The sequence below is a fragment of the Danio rerio genome, chromosome 10 (assembly GCF_052040795.2).
Source record: "Danio rerio strain M-AB ecotype USA chromosome 10, GRCz13ab, whole genome shotgun sequence".
NCBI lineage: Eukaryota > Metazoa > Chordata > Actinopteri > Cypriniformes > Danionidae > Danio > Danio rerio.
The window spans coordinates 26,497,655-26,517,210 of record NC_141030.1 but is presented as its reverse complement, the minus strand read 5'-3'; the positions used below and the strand labels follow the sequence as shown (position 1 = coordinate 26,517,210).

Genomic DNA, 19,556 nt, shown 5'->3' with positions numbered 1-19,556 from the left:
TTTCAGCAAGCCCCGCACAGTACCATGAACATTCGGAGAAAGATCCTGAGCCTGAGTGATCTGCAGACTTGCTCTTTACTGCAGCTGAATGCACTCAGAGCTTCACTCAATGAGGACATTCAAGGTATCATTTTCCATAATGAAACAGTCTGCAGTCATTGAACAAGACGTTCAATCAATAATGCCTCGGCTCGCACAAATCTGTTGTCATTTTGTTTTCACCCGATGCATTATTTTGATTCATGCTTTCAGAATTGAGCTCAGAACTGGTGAAGCATCTGGTAATACGGGACCACCTTCGGACCAAGCAAGATGCTTTGCTCCTGGATGTACAGGATATGACGTCATTGTGAATGATTGTTTGTTTGCGACGCTGCGTGACAGCAGTTCAACATTGGCACTTTCTGAAAACGGTAATTTACTGTTACTCATCCTGTGGACTAACAAAGGCTAGAATATCCTGTTTGTTCTTGAAGAAACGTAGCCTTCAGAAACTTTGATAAAATGTGAGTCACATTGATAAAAGTCACAAGTTTTATTGTGAAAAAAACAAATGCCTTAATAACGAAACCTAATAGCTCTGATTCATGTCTCAGCACTTGGTTTAATTTAGCTTCCATCAATTAGAGAATATATAAATAATAAGCTGCTGTCAAAGCCATATGTGATCAATAACTGGGATGTATTAACCATCAGTTTCTCTAAAGCATTCCAATCCTGAAATACAGTATATATGTAATCGTTATGACAATATAAACATTGTGAATGATGCTGTCTCATATAAATGTGCCTTACAACTTTCCTGTGTATCAAACTTATACATGAGAATGAAATATATCTGAATTCCTAATATTCACTATAATTTAATAAAATCATTTATTTTATATTTTATACACCATTGTCAGACTTTTTTTCTCCTTCATAATAACATGAAATTTGGTTTAAAAAGATGTTAACAAACCACAAATAGATTATAAGTACTTCTCAGTAATGTGGTAGAGAACACATTCCTTTAACAGACATAAAAATGGCCATTTTATAGTTATATAGTAATTTTATAGATATATTTATAGTGTTTTTGTAATGCAATAGCTTTTTTCATCCAAAAATGTGAATGAACTTCATGTGCAAAACTGGATTATCGCATAAAAGACATACAAATAAAACAGTGTTTCCATTTAACGACGCAAATCGAACAAAATCATCACTTCTTGATTATCTGGCGCCAAATATCAACAGTAAAAACGCAATTTGCTGTGGTAGGAGAGATTGCGTGAATCTTTTCTTTATTTATTGACTTTCGCCTCAAGCCTGGTTTATACTTCTGCGTCAAGTGACCGGCGTAACCCATGGTGCATGCAACGCGCATAGCTGTGCATTTATACTTCTGCGCGCTGTCTCTGTTGGTCTGCATTAACACTTCCGAAACGCTAGTTGGCAGTGAGGTGTAAATGTTCCTCTGTGTCGAGTTTCTTCGCTGCTGTTCTGCTTTTCTTGTAAACAATCGCTCCATCAGGCTCGCACCATTCACACGGCTCACGGTCCTGCCCAGACTCGTCAGAGATACCAAGCCGACCAATCACAGAGCTTGCGCTATGCGTCATTGCGACATGTAGTTACATTTTTTTGAGAGGTGCACATCAGCGACGCCGACGGCAGCAGCGAAGGGCTATGCGTCAGTGCCGTAGCATACGCTGGCGTTAGACGCAGAAGTATAAATCAGCCTTCAGAAGGCAATCCTGACACGCAGTGAACGCGTGGTGGCGTTTGAAGGCAACAATTCTGGAGGGTATTAATAATATGATAACACTAATAGATGGTTAAGGTGTTTTAGAATGACCAAAACAACATTTCAGGGGCCTCATATACGTACGCAGAAAAAAAATTCATATGTATAAAACACTGCGTACACCAAATTCCACGCATATTCTTTGTACATCCGAATGAACGTGAAACTGAGCGCAACATGCACGAGCGCAAAACCCCTCCCTGCCTCCTCCCCCGTATGAATATGCTAATGACTCTACTTTGGCAAAACCCAATGAAAAAGCAATGGCAAAAGCAAGCATAAAGAGAAACTTTGAACAGAATGTGAATTGGAGGTGCTGCTTTCGGAGGTAGACCGGAGAAAAACAGTGTTATTTGCAAGTTTGTTCTCCGGAATTAATAACTAAAGAAAAAAATAGAGTGGGAGAGTTTAGCTGATGCGGTTAACACAGTTGGGTCTGAACATCGCACTGAGTGGATTAAAACAGAAATAGTGTAATTTATAGGTGTAACTGTTGCAGCATCTTTAACAGCTCGTAAAACGCATGGTAACATGTTTTGACACGTTCGAGCATGAACTCGATTCGAATCCAGAGTCTGATGAAGTCAGATTCCTTTTTCCCCCGCTACATATCAGATTTTGCCTATACTCTTCATCATGAGGAAGACAAGTAGGAATCATTAATTAGTGTGTGCATCATATTTTATTTGCACATTTATTGAATAAAAATGTTTCTGATTCACATATGCAAATTCCTCTTCAGATAGTGTCTTTATAGCAATGTGTGTGCAGAAGATTGCTCCGATTACATTGGGAAAAACGGTGACCGCTGCAAATTGCGCTTTAATATTTGGCTTGTCAACTGTATGGTATGGAAACCTTATAAACCAGCTGGACATGCGGATGAACCCGTCTCATACAGCTGCCATTGAACGGCTCAAAGACATGTTGTAGAGTGCAATTTTTACACAATTGCCTCTAGGAGTCGCCAATGGAAATGAAACAGACATGCACAAAAAATGTGCGTACGCCATGCATGAAGCTGGCGTGGAGCTGCGCACATTCACACGTTCATTTCATCGTTAGTAAATCCAAACGTGAGCGATTCTGAGCGTGAAACCTGGCGTACGCAGCGTTGATACATGAGGCCACAGATGTTTTACAGTGTGCTCAGCCTGCTGGTTTATCCATTTGCACAAATTTTTATCATCACATAACCTCTTATAACAAAATCACATGACTTTTTTTAATGCGCATACTGGAATTTGTACTGTAAAAGTGTTTCCATCGCAGTTTGTGCATATCTTTTCTTATCGAATAAATAGTTTATCCTACTCAACCTACCTACATGTTTTTTATGCACATTTTCAAAATGTGTGCGCATCTTGGCGTTTCCATCAACCGTGTTTTATGCGCATATCCAAAATCCTCATAAATACAGGTGGATGGAAACTTAGCTAATGTAATGTGTATTTTTATGGTGCATTTATCATGTATGACCATACACCCAAAGCACTTCACAATCATGAGGGGGGTCTCTCCACACACCACCACCAGTGTGCAGCATCCACTTGGATGATGCGACGACAGCCACAGGACAAGACACGGTACTAACCAGGCTCAGCCTTGCTTAGCTTCAGTAAGTAACCGGTCTTAAGGTGCAGGTTCATATGGCTGTGGTGATTTTGTGATTATTTTCTTTTGAAGGAAATTTATTTGAATAGCATATTTGAATTAATGCACACATATAAACTTTGCAGAATGTCTTTTTCCCCGCAAATGGTTATTGTTGTATTATTTGTGACTTTAAACATGTTAATGATGTTAATCATGTAAATGGATATAATGCTGATTTTAAAAAAAAGACCAAAAGATTAAAAACGATACTTGTTATGCATTGATAACATTATTTGAACTGATTTGTTTAGCCTGGATATGTTTAATGTAACAAATTTACATATTTTTGCAGAAACTGAGCTTAAAGTACTCAAGTACTCAACCGTGACTTGGCTGAGTGGATGGTGAGAGAGAAAGACAGAGAGAGCAGAGACAAGAGAGAAAGAGAGGGGGAGAGAGAGAGAGAGAGAGAAAGAAAGAGAGAGAGAGAGAGAGAGAGAGAGAGAGAGAGAGGAAAGAAGCACACAGAATTACTGATTGAGAAGTGATTAGTAAAATCTGCAGCTCTGCATAGTAAATTGGGAAAGTAATTTGTAAACAGAGACCGTAGTTGCAGTGCAGGAAAAGCTGAAGTTTTTCTCCTGACCTTTTATCAAATCCGAGAAGAAATGAATGCATTTTGACTTCCCTTTGGAGTTTGCGTTTTTCTTGACCTTTAAGCAGGTAAGATATTTCATATAGATCTATTTTCAGAAGTCTACAGAGCAAATTTAGCTTTACTACTAAAGGAAAGAAATTGCTTTAAATGAACAAAGATGGCCTATTCCTTTCATTCTCTTTAATGCATTTTTAAATCATTCTCCCTTTATCTAGTTTAACATTTAATAGTGGGATGATGGTGTTTATTATCACTATGCGCAGTTTTGTGCTGAACTGTACGCTGGATTGGGTTTCCGCTCAGCATTTCTTGTCTGAATGAACGGGTATTAATTATTTACTGGAACATACCTGCCAGGACACATGATATTGTAATACCAAAGCTGCCTCTGGTACACAGTAATACTCATTAAGAAATAATCTCAAGTATGTCGTGAACTAAAACAGGAGACCTTGTCATTACATTTACATTATGTAGGTCCTCTGCATATAGATGGATGTAACAGTCATGTCTAGACATAAATTAAGCATCTTAACAAACACGCTTACCAGTTTTCATTGCAAGCGGGGTCAGCTAGGTCAGGAAGTGACTCATGTTGACACCTCTTAGTCTGTATGAAGAAAAAAAGGGGTCACATTTTATATTAAACAGCCTTAACTGGTTTGCACTTGAGCATTTAATACAATACTTATTATGTACATACAAGACAATGTGCTGTGATTACATATAAAGTAAACTTTTATAGCTAACTTTACCTATTACCGTAACAGTCTTATCTAAAAAGCCAAACTTCTCAAACCCTAACACTGCGCTTGAACATTAGTACTTTTAAACATGCTGTACTCTAAACCCTAACCCTACCCTTAATCTTAAACTTAACCAAGTCTCAAACTAATTTGTGTCCCCTTACTTGCCTCATGCTATTCCTAAAAGGAAGGTTTGTAATTACACACTTACCTCTATTCCAAAACATAACAACTAACCTCTTACTTTATATTCCAACCCTACCATTACTCATACATTCTATACATTCATACCAAAACCCTAAATCTTACACCAAACTAAAGCACAACCATTTATGCGCCAAGATCTTAAACCCTACATTTATTTCTTAAACCAAACCTCAAACTTACTAACAGCTAATGTAAAACTCTTCCAGAATAACTTGTATATGCTACACACTAAACCCATAGTCTTGTAGTATTTATTGTCAGTACATTGCCATTATAAAGTGCAACTCATCCAAAACATTGGACTGCAAAATGGGGGATGGAAAGATGAATGAAGGGTTTGTGGAATTCTTTGTTACTGATTGATGGGTTAATAGAGCAGAAGAGGCTGATTCGGCACTATTTACAAATAAAGTTGAGTCACTGGTCAACCTTCAGTTTGCTTGTGAAATAAACTCGAGTGAACAGCGAAAACACTGAATGCTCAGATTTATGGTAACTCTGATCTGTTTTCTCCATCTTGGAGTCATGTCCTTACAGAATATCCTGAAGGGTGAGGAATGGAGCACTTCAAGATTCTAGATTGAATTGAAGAGGTGTTACAAAGAAGTGATGTGGCTCTGTGGACACAAGGTCAAGGATAAATTACCATGAAGACCACGGCTTTGATCTTCAACGCATCAGTGAATGTTCAAAACCACAGTTCTGCACACAGCTGCAGCATCGACGAGTCCTACAAGTATGTCATCTTACCGTTGTGCTACTCGTTAACCTTCTTGCTCAGCCTCGTCCTGAACTCCACCGTCCTTCTCCGCTCCTACCGATGCAAGAGTAGCCGACAGTGGAACACTTCGCTCATCTACATGGTCAATCTGGCCTCTACGGATTTAATGTACAGCTTCTCGCTTCCGTTCCTCGTGGCCAGCTACTTAATGCGTGACCATTGGGTTTTCGGGGACTTCATGTGCAGGCTCGTGCGTTTCTTGTTTTACTTCAACCTGTACTGCAGCATCTTCTTCCTTACCTGCATATCCGTCCATCGGTACATGGGCATCTGCCATCCAATCAGAACGATCGCCCTGGAAAGCAAGCGGGCGGTTAGGGCCATCTGCGCCACCGTTTGGGTCATTGTGTTCATACTTACCTGCCCCATCGTCCGGTTTGCCAAAACGGGGGAGGTTTTGAGGAAAACAGGAGGTGGAATGAATGAAGGAGTCGATTCTTGGTCGGAAGGAAGCGGCGATGGTGGAAAAGTTGAGACATATAAGAATTGCTGGGATGATGCAATAGACAGTGAGTTTTCTGAATACGTGCCTTATGGAATTATCCTACACATTTTGGGTTTCTTTTTCCCATTTACCGTCATTGCATGGTGTTACTCACAAGTGGTGAGGACCATCTTCGAGACGATTCATTCCCAGCCACAGGTTCAGGAGGAAGGAGGAATGTGTGGAGCGGTGGATGGAACAAAGAATAGGACGTCCGTGTCTATTTCTGGTTCCCAACATGCACCGTACTTCAACATGCGACGCAAGTCGATCAAAACCATCATCACCATCACTTTGCTCTTCGCGCTTTGCTTTCTGCCCTTCCATATCACACGCACTCTCTTTCTGGTCCTCAAGGAAACGAAGGCTGTCAAGTGCCAAACCATGCGAATGGTTTCCATTTTTTACAAGATCACTCGACCGCTGGCTTCCTGCAACTCGTGGCTGAATGCACTCCTTTATTTCTTAACAGGAGACAATAGCTTAGCCTGCTGCAGACGGGCCAGCGGCAGTCACAACACCCACCTGTTGTGGCCTTTAAAGATTCTCGGAAAACAGAAAGAGGTTGAGGATCAAGAGCAAGGCAATTCACATAAAGCAGATGAATGTCAGGACAGTGACTCCAAATCTTCGGGAATAACATAGAATGCAGACTATACTTTAAATGGTCCATGTTATTTATTATTCGCTGATACTACTGAGCGATTTCGCATATGTTTTATTCTACACTCTCAGAAATAAAGGTACAGGAGCTGTCACTGGGCCAGTAACTTTTCAAAAGGTACATATTTGTACCTCAAGGGTCAATAGTGGTATGCACCTTTTAGGTACCACTGTGGACTATTTGGGTACAAGTATGTACCTTTTAAAAAGGTACGCCGTAGTGACAACTCCTGTACCTTTATTTCTGAGAATGTAGTATGTGATGAGCAGTTTTATCCACCACCTCTTTAAAAAAATCTGTGTTTGTTTGTTTCTTGTGAATATTTTTAAAGTAAAAAATAGCACTTCTTAAGAAGTCATGAAATCAAAACTAACCATATGATTTTGTTGGCTCACATTGCTAGTTTTGTGCTGAATAATTCTTCTTTGCATGTCATTAAGAAAAAAGTTTACCCTTCTAATCTTTAATTAAAATCTGAAAATGCACTTCCTGTTTGTTTTCAGTTAAACTATCAGGTGATTTTGAGACAATGGGCATGGCTAACATACTTAATCACGCCCCTTCAACCAGAAGTCAGGTACAGTTAAAAGGCCAAAATAATATACAATAAAAACAGTTACTAATTTTAAAAAAGTTATTTTCCATCCTGTGTCAAATAAAACGATTCAAGAAATTCAAAACTGTCACTGAGCCACGAATTTAAAATTGAACAAGGATCCTTTTTGTTTTTAATGTATAGATCTCAAATGGACACTGTGTGCTTATGCTCATTGTGTTTATGCTTTTATGCTTAAATGGGGTATCCACACATGGACTGTCTTTCCATTATAAAATTGTCACGTTTAAGATCTGATTTCTTTAAAAATCAGCGATCTTCAATGCCTGTTAGATGTACAATATGAAGTGGGTCTTAGATCGGACAAGAATCTACTGCATTTCGTTGCATTGTACTTGTACATGTGTAATGACAATAAAGTTGAATCTAATCTAAAAATCTAAAAAAAAAAAAGAAGCACTACATTAAATTCTATTCCACCCGCCATGTCTTTAATATATGACCGTTTATTTCATGGCCTGTTGCTACTGCCGGCGCTAGTGGTTACAACTGTCTTTCATCTTGTTTTATGCTTGAATAACTAAATTAATGCTTAAGTCTATTTAACTGAATGTATTTTAATTACACTACAACATTGATGCTGTAAAAACAACCTTGTGAAATTAAAAATAGTCACAATAAGCTTTCACCGGAGGTTTATTGTTGACTTTAAAACTAGCTGTGCATAGAGCCCATTGATCATTCCAAAGCATTCATCAACTCATAAGAAAACCCTGATAGTTGTGTTTATGGATGATGTTCACGTTGACCGAATAAATGTCATAACTTTAATTTATTTTGTTTCAAATTGGTTCACTTTGTGATACAGTGATAGGAATGCATACACATGCAGTTATAGAGTATTGTTGTGATTAGATTAAATATGTGACGTATATGCATATATATTTGTTGTATGAACGTTATGATGAGATTAACAAGAAATAACTTTGCTTTGTTAATTATGTTTACCTTAAATACAGTTTTGATAGTATCACACACTTTCAGATTTGTAAACAATGCTTTGGGAGTGTGCTCCTGTATGTTCGGACTATGTTATATGATATAATTATTATCTAATTCCCTTTGACGGAATTCACTAAATATAAAAATTATAAAATAAAACTTTATTTGTTAATGCATTAGGATGATGATTCGTTAAAACCATTGTTAACATTAAATTGTGTATTATGACAAACACGAATAACCAATACACAACAAAACATTTATACTTTAACCCAAATTAATAATATATAAATATATAAGTTCACAAAAATAAATGAATTTTCTTGTTTTGTTACTCACCCTCATGTCATCCAGGACTTTTTCTTCAGTAGAACACTGTTGCAAATAAAGCTTGTTTTCTTGTGCAGACCCGTCATTTTACTTCAGGTATTAAAGTTATTTTGCTTGAATGTTTTTTCAACTCTCGATGTGCCTGTAGTTCATGCCTTGCATGTTGTAGATGACCAAAGACCACAGTTTAAGCTAAATATATTCTTTAATGTTTTTCCGAAGAAAAAAAAAAGGTCACCTACATCTTCTTGGGCTGAGAATAAGTAAATTAACAGCTTTTTGGTGTGAATTATGAACTAACTAACTAAGGCTAATGGATGAAACCATATTATAATCTTTTAAATTCATATTTTTAATATTATATTTGTGCATATAAATTAGATTGGTCAGTTCTAAAGCCAAACCTGGAGCTTATCTAACAAAATAACTAACGATAAATGTGCAAAAACTAGTACACCCAAATGTATATGTTATAGGAAAATATTAAATTAGAGGAAAAATTAAGAGAAGCAAAAAATGTTTTTTAAATTTTGTTTAAATTTTGTAGGCTTTCTTTTTTGCAATATTTTGCAAGAATTTAATTGTATTATCTTTCCATTTCTAAATATAAGCGTATATATAACTTATTAATATTAATAAGCTTAGTATAGCTTATACACATTTTCTAAACAGGAATTCTGGTGTTTTTGGCTTAGTATGACTGTTTTGCAATCCTAATAAAATTAATTTTAAATATTAGATTTTTTTCTTTCACTATTTGTATTTATTTTCCTTTCACTTAAATTAACCCGAGAATGAAACTCTAGCTATCTTCCCATAAAACCACAATAGCTGGCAGAAGAGCATGCAGTAAACAGCCACATATTCACTTCTCTTGAGAACAGTGCTTTATCTCTATGTGTACTTCTCCGGTCTGCCAGAGCGAGGCGCTGTTGGACAAGTAGATGCACATTCTCTGTTTGGTTGCGGGAAATATGTTTTATTTTCTAAATTAAGAAATGACCGGAAAACTTTTAATGTATCCCGTGTTTGAGACTGTACCAGGAGACACTATCAGATGAGGATGCATTTACCGACGAAGCCGGCGATCACCTACTTGATCGGGATTGTGTTATGCCATTTTTCCGACTGCTTTACAAACTAGCAGGTAAACTTGAAAAAAATAAGCCGTGGCAGAAAGCTTCACCTTTACCGCGACATTTGACCGAAAAGCCCTGACAGTGTATTCTCTGACCACTTTGGCCGTTGTTAATTCGCTGTTTGGGATTTTTGGTGTTTTATTTGCTCCGTTTGGATAAGTTGGATTGGATTAACGTTAAAAAGCCAAAGGACCTTGTCGAGTAAGTGGCTGTTCATTGGAAACAGTGCTGAACATTCACCATTTGTGTTCTGAATACGAAAAAACTCTCTAATGCACATATATAACGGTGTTTACTTGACGAAATCAACCTGAGGAGTTTATACTAAGTTTGTGCGCGAACCCATAAAGCGGCTGAAGCGCTGAATCTCACAGCTGTTCATTTAAACAACTGTATCAAGCCGACAGGATATTACCTAAAGATTTAGCAAAATGCGATAGACGCGAGAAAGCAGTCCTCTCGGTTAAATTGGATCGGGTATTTTGGCGTGAGGCCTGCTGGTCGGGCTTTTGCCAGGTGATATTTGGAGCTCAGGCCGCGTCAGGGCGCGTGGAGCCCGGCCGAGAGTGACGCGCAGTCTCGGTGTCAGAGGACGAGATATGGAGAGGATGGAGGTGGACCAGTGCGCAGGCGCAGGAGCCCTCCGAAGGTCGAACAGCGCCCCTATGATCACGAACGTCAGGTGAGAGAACTGCACTCATGCTTTGAAGCCGAATATTTAATATTGTGTGAAATAATTGTACACTGTAAAACCCAAAAAGTTAAAGTAACTCAAACTATTTGAGGAAACCAATAACAAAAAAACATTTAAGTTCAAAAATGAATCTTAATGAGTACTGTAAACTTAATCAATTTTAGTAAATGAAGCAATTTGAGCACAGTAAAACCCAGTAAATTAACTCAAACCAACTGTGTACTGTAAAACCTGGTGTTAAGGCAACTCAAACCGTTTCAGGAAACCGATTGCTAAAAAACATTTGGGTTAAAAACTAATCTATACAAGTACTATGAATGTATATGAGTACTGTGAACTTACTCCATTTAAGTTAAAGTAATGAGGTATTTAATGAGATTTAATGAACTTTACTTTTAGTAAATTTTGAGTTAACTACACTCATTTGATAAAGTTGACTGTTGGGTTTTACAGAGTAATAATAAGTGGGACCTCATTTTCGCCGAATTGCGATTGTGTAATTAAAAGTAGGCATGGCCCGGTATAAGTTTCTGATGGTATGATAACCCTATTTTATTTTTAAATGTCTGGGTAAAATAAAAAATAAAAAAATTTTCCCATGAAACAATATATTTTAGGAAACATTTCAAATATTTTAAATTAGTAAACATGTCAGACTAAATAACTAAAGTAAATAAAGGACAACGCATAAAAACAAAAACACAAAAAATAATAACACATGATAAAAAGCTTACATATACCATAGGAATGGTAGAACAGAAAGTTTTAGCGGCTCTAAAACCTTGACTTTTCCAAACCGCTGTAAACCTTGAAACCGGTTATTGTCCTATGTCTAATTCAAAGTGAGTTTAGAATAGTGAGAAGTAAAGGCCCACACCTAATCCACGCGCGCAGAATTCCGCAGATTTTTTGCCCATCATTAATTCTGTTTATTTACTTGAGTAAATTTGTGTAAATCTATATTTATTCAGTTTTTAAATAATTTGACAAATGTGAAAATGTTCATCTGATTTATGTACTGTGCAGTTTGTACAGTAATATTTTTCTTTTAGTAGATATATTATTTGAGAGACTTGCTTTGTGTAACCAAATAAAGTGAATCTAGTTGGATTTGCATTTTAAACATTAAATAAAAGTGAAAAGTATATTATTTTTTATTTTACATATTAAGGTTTTAGTTTTGATACTCCCAAAATAATTCCACAGAAATCCGCAAATTTTTACCAAAATTCTCCGCAGAAAAAACAAAAAACTTTTTACAACAGATTCCGTCTGACCCTAGCTATGAGTAAACTCGATTGTTAAATCGTGATGTATGGAATACTGTTTCTGGGTCCAAGCCAGAACATATTCGTTTATGACCATTTTTTGTCGTATCAGTGTGAGACAATCATAGTGTGCACATCAGTCTCTGGGCTTGCTGCATCACAAATACCAAAATTTTAACAATTTATAAAAAAAATTCATTACTTTCAGCCTTTGGATATTAGGCATGGATTTATATATTTGCGATTGTAATTTTCGAAGTATTACAGCGCTTTGAAAAATGTATTATTACGAATTGACCAAAAAAGTCAGAAATGCAAGATGCTAACCTAAAGATTTATGAGCCAAAGAAGGTGAAATGACAATACAATTTAAACTGTCTCTCTTAAAGGTTTATGAAAGAAAGTCAGCATTATGAGAAATAAATTCACAACTCTGAGGAAATATATTCATAGTCAGAGTTGTGAGCTCATGGGCTTTACATCATTCAATTTGTTTTCTTTAATCCATGGCAAAAACAAACTTCTATGGTAAAATACACGACAAAATATTGTAGATAATAAATAATTTGATTCTTTCTCTCTCTCTCTCTTGTTTTTTTTTTTTTTTTCAAAACAGTGATGGAACGACAGTATTCAGCTCCACTAGTTCAGCTCGGTATCGCCGGAGCAGCGTGTCCGTAAACCCCAGCTGTCCATCCCGGGTGAGTGTTCAAACAGTCTTTCATAGTCAGTTTCAGACATTTAGACCTCAATTACATATTATCTTTGTGTTGCAGACCCTCCCTCTGTCCCCATTCTCTCTGTCATGTGAGAGACCCGAACACAAGAGACAGGTGAGAAATAAAGGAGCGATAATTCTAAATAGAGAGATAACAGAATTAAAATAAATAACAATTAAACTGTCACATTTTTCCTCTCTCTCAAGAGTTTATATTTCACAATTCTGGTGAGAAAAAAGCCAAAATTTAGAGCAAAACCCTGAATGTACATAAACTCCTTTTTTATTTGCAAATATTGATCACATGTACAAGCTTTCACAGTTCTGACTTTATTTCTCACAATTTCCAAGTTTATTTTGTAATTATGAGAAAAAGTGGAAATTGCAAGATTTAAATTCTGAATAAAAAAAAGTTGTAAAAAGTCAGAACTGTAGTATAATAATACTTTTTTTTTTTTTATTTATGTTTTGTGGGTAGAAACAAACTTCTACCTGGAGCACTTGTTGAAAATAAAAATGAATAAAACTTCTTTCAGTCAATATTAGTGATGATATTGTCTACAAATTAATTTGACACATTGAATCATAAACATTTGAATCTAAATATTAAAAAAAAAGGCAAAATATAAAGTCAGGCAAGCAATGCTTTTCTTCCAGATTGAGAATATGGAGCTGACTTTAAGAGGGAGTTTGCAGAGATTAAGGTATGCACACGTACAAGTTTTGTTATCAAGATACATATTTTCAATCGTTTATTAACAGTGTTTTCCCTTCTTCAAAGTGCCTCATCTGCTGTTCCTCTCCCTCCTGCGAGTCACTGGCATGATCATCTGTCTCCAGTCAGTATTTCACTCTTCTCGTTTTACCTCATCACTTTAATCCATTGTCATTGTGTTAATTCTCTCTCTCTGTTTGTCCCATTACAGGGATTTCATTCCCAAGACAGCGGCGTCACCCCTAATTCCTCACCCAGCCCGACTCGAAGATTTCGAGGGTAAGTTTATGGATTAAACTACATCAGTGGAAAGTATCCTTCAATTGCCAATACTGGCATCATGTTTAGTCAATTGAAAGTGTAATATGTATCTTTTCTGAACAAGAGTTGTTTTTCTTGAACAGAGGATCTGTGAGCTCTGGAGTGAGATGGCCATCAGCTGCACCTTTGAAAAGGAAAGGTGAGGTTATTTTTCCTGTATAACCGGTTTCATGTAAACGTGTTAGTCATTTTTGATTAACAAAATTTAAGTCCCTTATGCTCAGCATGCATTCGTTGATTGTTTTGATAAAAAAAATTAACAGAATTTAAAGTGACTGTTCTTATTGTGTTTAATAATTATTAAAATAATAATTGCTTCCTGTGATGGCAAAGCTTTATTTCCAGCAGCTATTACTCCAGATTTTAGTGGTAGTTTATTATTTTGTAATATCTTTCTAATATATTGAAAATCTCAATTCTAATAGAAGAATATAGACTTTTGGGCAACACGGTGGCTCAGTGGTTAGCACTGTGGCCTCACACCAAGAAGGTCGCTGGTTCCAGTCCCAGCTGGGTCAGTTGGCATTTCTGTGTGGTGTTTGCCTGTTCTCCCTGTTCACGTGGGTTTCCTCCGGGTGCTCCGGTTTCCCCCAAAGTCCAAAAACATATAGTACAGGTGAACTGGGTAAGCTAAATTGTCTGTGGTGTATGAGTGTGAATATGCGTGTATGGATGTTTCCCAGTACTGGGTTGCAGCTGGAAGGGCATCCGCTGCATAAAACATATGCTGGATAAGTTGGTGGTTCATTCTGCTGTGGCGACCCCAAATTAATAAAGGGACTAAGCTGAAAAGAAAATGAATGAATAAAATGAATATGGATGTTTTTACATTACATACTTTTTATGTCCAATCAGTTAAAATCATAAAGCCTGGTCAATTTATTGGTGGGGAAAGATTGATCATGATTAATCACATCCAAAATAAAAGTTTGTTTTGACGTTAAATTTGTGTATGTGTATGTGTTATATATGTTTATTACATATATGTGATACACACTAAAACATAGAAACACAACTATACAATAGAATTCTGTTACATAGATATTTAAATGTACATATAATTTGTATTTTATATCTAAATATAAATAAATAAATGCATTCATGTGTGTATATATACATTATAAATATACACAGCACTCAAAACAAACTTTTATTTTGGATGTGATTAATCTTAAGTAATTTATGTCCAGCACTATTTAAAAATTTTAAAAAATAAAATGTATTTGTATATAAAGTGGTCCCTTGTTAATCGTGAAAGTTACATTCTAAAAATAACCCGCAAAAGGCGAAATCCGCAAACTAATCAGCTTTATTTTTACAATTATTATAGATGTTTTAAGGCTGTAAAACCCCTCACTACATACTTTATACACTTTTCTTAGACAGTCATCAACATGTTCACACTTTTCTCTCTTGTTTAAACACTCTCAAAGTTCAACCCTTTGTAGAACAATAAGCCTAGTTTTATAGAATAAAACCAAAGATTAAAACCATTTGATCCTCATTTATTGATTCCGTTATGGCACCCTACAGCAAAGTTACTTCTACCTTCCTTTAGCATGTCCAAAAGTCTAACTTTTTGTGTGATGGTTAGCATCTTCCTCTGCCTTTTGGGTGCTACCGCAGGTGCCTTTGACGGTGCAGAATATTTCATCAACACTGTGGAAAACTGGCAAACATAGAGTCCAGCACTTCAGAGTCACACTGCTAGAGATCAAAGATTTATGTAAATTTTACCAGCTGAACGCATTCTGTACTGTACAGGAGACACGGCATGGAGGAAAATTGATTGACAATGGTCCACAGCCAATCAGGATGCAGAACACAATACGCTGTAGGAAAAAAGCATGTCAAATTGCATTTAAAACAATCAGCGAAACTGCGAGGTTGTGAAAAGTAAACCACATTATAGCGAGGGATCACTGTATTTGTTTTATTCCAATTTACTTGAAAACATTAAAAATTTAGAAATTATAAGTCTACATTTTATGTGCTGTGGAAATCCTCTGTTTTTGCTGTTTTTGATGAGTATAAAGTAACAATTCTTGGTTCTTTTCAAGCGAGACATGACTAAACACCTCATCTGGACTGATTCAATAACAAGAACTGGTTCATTTGTAAAATATGATTCATTTAAATTCTGCCTTTTATAATAAATATATATTTTCCCTCAGGTGGAGTGGAATCGGACGGTCCACCCAAAAAGCTCTTTGTCGCTGGAGTCACAGACCCTGCTCACATAACCAGTTACACAGTCAGGTGAGTCTTGATGATGCTTAAATAATACACTCAACTGAATCTCATGCCTCATTAATGAATCTCTTCACACGTCCAGTGTTTCCCAGTCAGTGGACTCTTCCTCTGGGACGCCTCCTGCCGGCTCAAACACCCAGGCCCTGTCCCTCTCCCCTCCGCCCCCGTTCACCTCGCACCATCCCAGCATCTGAGCCCAAGTGTTCATCACACTACAGTTCAGGTGTTGTAAAATGAAGACCAAACTTATCCCTGTTTTCCTGCTTTTTTGTCATTGTTGTTGTTGTTCATTTGGTGCTTTAATGCGAGTCTCTCAGCTCAATCACTTCTGAAGGAAAGTCCTCGTAACTGACTTTGATTTCTTTGGAAGTCAAAACGCAATGTTAAGATGATTGAATCTTGACGTATCTGACTACACGGACGATGAAAACTATCATGTAATTTATAGTTCTGGTTCTTCGGTGCCTACAGAGTAGTGTGCTGTATATCTGAAAGAGTATCTGCAATAACACATTGCAACGAAAGCGTTCGGGTTACTGCTGCAACCTGGCCAATCTTGACTCAAAGACCCTTTTTCCTCAGTGTAAAGACCAGTTTTGCTCTTCTTTGCTTTCCTCAAGTTGTGGCAGAACACTTTTTTGTATTTTGGTACATCTTCAGCTTCCATTAACAGGGTCCAACGGTCGTGCAGAATTGAAAACAAAAAGGACTAAGGATAGAAAGTATTAAATGAGTTGACCGCAGAAGTCAATGTTTTGTGTAAATTTGTATAAATATGTGAATAATCGATTATTTTAGGTATTAATTCATTGTTTTTCTCTTGCGTTTACCCCCTGAGGGGTCTGATATCTGTAAATAAGTTTATTTTTCCACACAGATTTGAGCTCAGACTGAACTTTTTAAGTTTGAATGAAATTCTTCAAACCGCCGGAAATGATACCAGCACATTCAGTCAACACTCATCCCCATTTTAATTGCTTAATTAAAATAAGTACTGTATAAACTAGACGACAAAAAAAAATCACGTCTTGAATCCAGTGTTGGAGTAAACTGAAAGCACTTTTAGTGAAAAGTCCACTTCCAAAACTGACCTAGAGACTGAGAATGTATCCTGTCTGTGGCTTAGATGTGTTATCTAGAACCATAACAGTGTCAAATCAGTTAAATGTTTTGTCCTCAATTCCTAAGTGATGATCGTTCGCTATTGAGTTACGTGCTCAAGACATGTCCATGATGTAGGTGACTGTTTTTTCTTCAATAGATCATTTAAGATTTTTAACTGCAACTGCAGTCCTTATAAACGCGAAATTGAAGCCAATGGCTATCAGCACTTTGAGAGTCAAATGACCACTGAAGCTCCTGAAGATACATTGAAGCCTTGTTTACAGAGGCAGTTTGTATCCCAATGTTTCGCTTCACAAGACCCGAAAGCATCTTCAGGAGCCGGTGGTATTAATTGTTTTACCTGTCGGTGTTTCTTTGACCCTTAAAGTGTTTAGAGTCACTGACTAAAATCTTTCATTTTCTACTTAAAAAGTCCCTTGCATCATAGACGGGCTGAGCATGAGCAAATAAACCGCTAATTTCCTTTTTCTTTGGGAGAATTATTACTTTAAAGGGTTACTTCACCTCATTGTGAAAATGGCCATAATTTACTCACTCTCCTGTTGTATCAAACCTGTAAGAAAGTGTCCCTCCTTCATAACAAAAAAAGTTGTTGTTTTTCTTTATGAAATCTGAGATTTCCATCCCTCCATTAAAAGTAATTGAAACTGATGCTTCAAAACAGGTTGAAAAATAAATTATAAAATGAGCAATTGTGTCTCTTCAGAAGACTGGATTTACATTTTTGTATTGATAAGGATTTATTTTTTTGATTTCTTTATGATCATTTTGAAGCCTCAGACTTAAAATAGAGAGAAATGTTTTAGTATATATATCTTACTCTTTGAAGGGAAGATAAACAAAAAGGGTTTGAACAACATACTGATGGGAACTAAGCCTTTAAAGTGATTATTCACTCTAAAATGAACGTTTCCTCAACATTTACTCACACTCAAGTTGTTCTCTACTAAATTCTTATGAATTTCTTTCTTCAGCTGAACATAATACAAGATATTCTAAAGAATGTTGGGAAAAAGCAGCCTTTGACATCAAAATAAACTGTGGAAGTCATTGGAAGTCAGTTTTTTCCCAACAGACCTCAATATATCTTCCTTTGTGTTCAACAGATGAAAGAAACTATTAACAGGTTTGCATTAAATGGAGGATGAGTAAATAACGGCAGAACTTTGATTTTTGGGTGAACTATCCCTTTAAGTCATCAATTATGGACAGAAAACAAGGACTTGTACAATCACAGTTTCAGCGGATTTCATCCTCTTCCTCTTGTACTATTTGCACAGTGTTAGATATCAATGTTGCTGTTACATGAATGGGATCATATTTACTTTATTTTTAACAAATCTTCGTATGTTTAAATCCTTTCAGTTGGGAAATTGACATCTTTTTTAAAGTTGAGACGTTTTAAAGCCTGCAATATAAGATGGGTTATTTTTATGTACAAGCATCAGATGCACCACTTCAGGCTTTAATTCTGAGGTTTAAGCTGTATGGATTTTATTAGGCCTGATAAATTATTGTAATTGTTCAAAAAACGAAAGGAAAATAAATGTAAATAAAATGACATGCTGCAGTTCATTGAACTGGAAGACCTTCGTAAAATTAAATCTCCACAATACTTTACAGCATTATGCAAATTTCGTTGAGCGCTGCATCTGTTGTGTTATTTATGAATGCTCTGTTTGCAGTATCTTTACAGATATCACTGTAAAGATTCTCAAGTCCAGAAGTCTTTATATCATCAACCGCAGCAGCTCGTCTGCCTCTAAAGCTGTGTATGGGACATTTAAAGCCCTTTCTCTGTTTCCATATTCATATATCAAGAGGAGTGCGGCTTGTTCTTCGAAATGACGCCATTGCCTTTTCCTTGTAGTTTTTCATTCAGCAAAGACGATGCCTTACAGGTTTTGAGTCTTGAAGTTTGAATTCCAAAGTTACTTGCACTGTTTCCAATGTTCCTTGAGATTTCAAAGATTAAAAACCAATGTTCATGGCTCTTTAAAAGTGATGTGCAATATGCAATTTAGTTGCTGGAATTGGTGTTCGTCACGTTCACGGGGATAATCAGTTGTGTGTGTTTATCAAAAACCCGAACAGAAGACTTGAGAGCAGTTTGTTCTCAATCAGTTGTATAATCAGCTATTTTTATTCATGTTTTCCTACATTATGTACCATATTTCTTTGTTTAGATTTGCCATACACTTCCTGTAAGATCTGTGCGTCAGAGATGTCTTCTGAGCACTGGTAATAAATGGATTGTGAGCGCACGGTAAATCATTGTAAATGCCAAAGCCGACAGACTCTGTTTAAGTTGTAAATATATTCTGAAAGCCAGAAAAATTCAAGTGAAAGATGGATTATTTTTTGACGCATTGGTAGCAAAAGTACATTTATTACCCCGAGATGAATGTCCAATTATCAGAGAAGGAATATCATTTAGCATAAAATGAAATGTATATTATACCATATATTCTTATTATGAAGAAGATCATAATAAAAACTCATTTTACTGA

The 19,556-nt window shown here is 36.5% G+C and overlaps 3 protein-coding genes and 1 long non-coding RNA gene across 6 annotated transcripts in view; 3 read left to right on the top strand and 1 right to left on the bottom strand.

The window, feature by feature from the left end:
* im:7136398 overlaps positions 1-891 on the top strand; it is a 12,051-nt gene extending 11,160 nt beyond the window's left edge. For both annotated transcript variants that reach the window (XM_087270565.1, XM_087270564.1), the window contains exons 6-7: positions 7-124; positions 253-891. In XM_087270565.1, the coding sequence (XP_087126691.1) occupies positions 7-124; positions 253-353 (219 nt within the window). In that variant the 3' untranslated portion in view covers positions 354-891. The remainder of the gene's footprint in view (positions 1-6; positions 125-252) is intronic.
* Positions 1-10,525, bottom strand: part of LOC103911744 (uncharacterized) — a 19,704-nt gene extending 9,179 nt beyond the window's left edge. The window contains exons 1-2 of the long non-coding RNA XR_015501121.1: positions 8,823-10,525; positions 4,592-4,653 (exon numbers count right to left, since the gene is read on the bottom strand). This is a non-coding gene — a long non-coding RNA (uncharacterized LOC103911744). The remainder of the gene's footprint in view (positions 1-4,591; positions 4,654-8,822) is intronic.
* LOC100538037 (P2Y purinoceptor 3) lies at positions 3,805-8,889 on the top strand. 2 transcript variants are annotated; one of them, XM_087270563.1, is made up of 2 exons: positions 3,805-4,108; positions 5,534-8,889. In XM_087270563.1, the coding sequence occupies exon 2, from the start codon at positions 5,644-5,646 to the stop codon at positions 6,904-6,906; it is 1,263 nt and encodes a 420-aa protein (XP_087126689.1). In that variant the 5' UTR covers positions 3,805-4,108; positions 5,534-5,643; the 3' UTR covers positions 6,907-8,889. The 2 variants fall into 2 exon arrangements, with proteins under 2 accessions (XP_087126689.1, XP_087126688.1); XM_087270562.1 differs by having other exon boundaries at positions 5,520-8,889.
* On the top strand, positions 9,732-19,556 carry LOC101883815 (P2R1A-PPP2R2A-interacting phosphatase regulator 1). The gene is made up of 9 exons (XM_087270566.1): positions 9,732-10,634; positions 12,531-12,615; positions 12,691-12,747; positions 13,290-13,336; positions 13,414-13,471; positions 13,559-13,626; positions 13,752-13,807; positions 15,843-15,927; positions 16,004-19,556. The coding sequence occupies exons 1-9, from the start codon at positions 10,552-10,554 to the stop codon at positions 16,113-16,115; spliced, it is 651 nt and encodes a 216-aa protein (XP_087126692.1). The 5' UTR covers positions 9,732-10,551; the 3' UTR covers positions 16,116-19,556.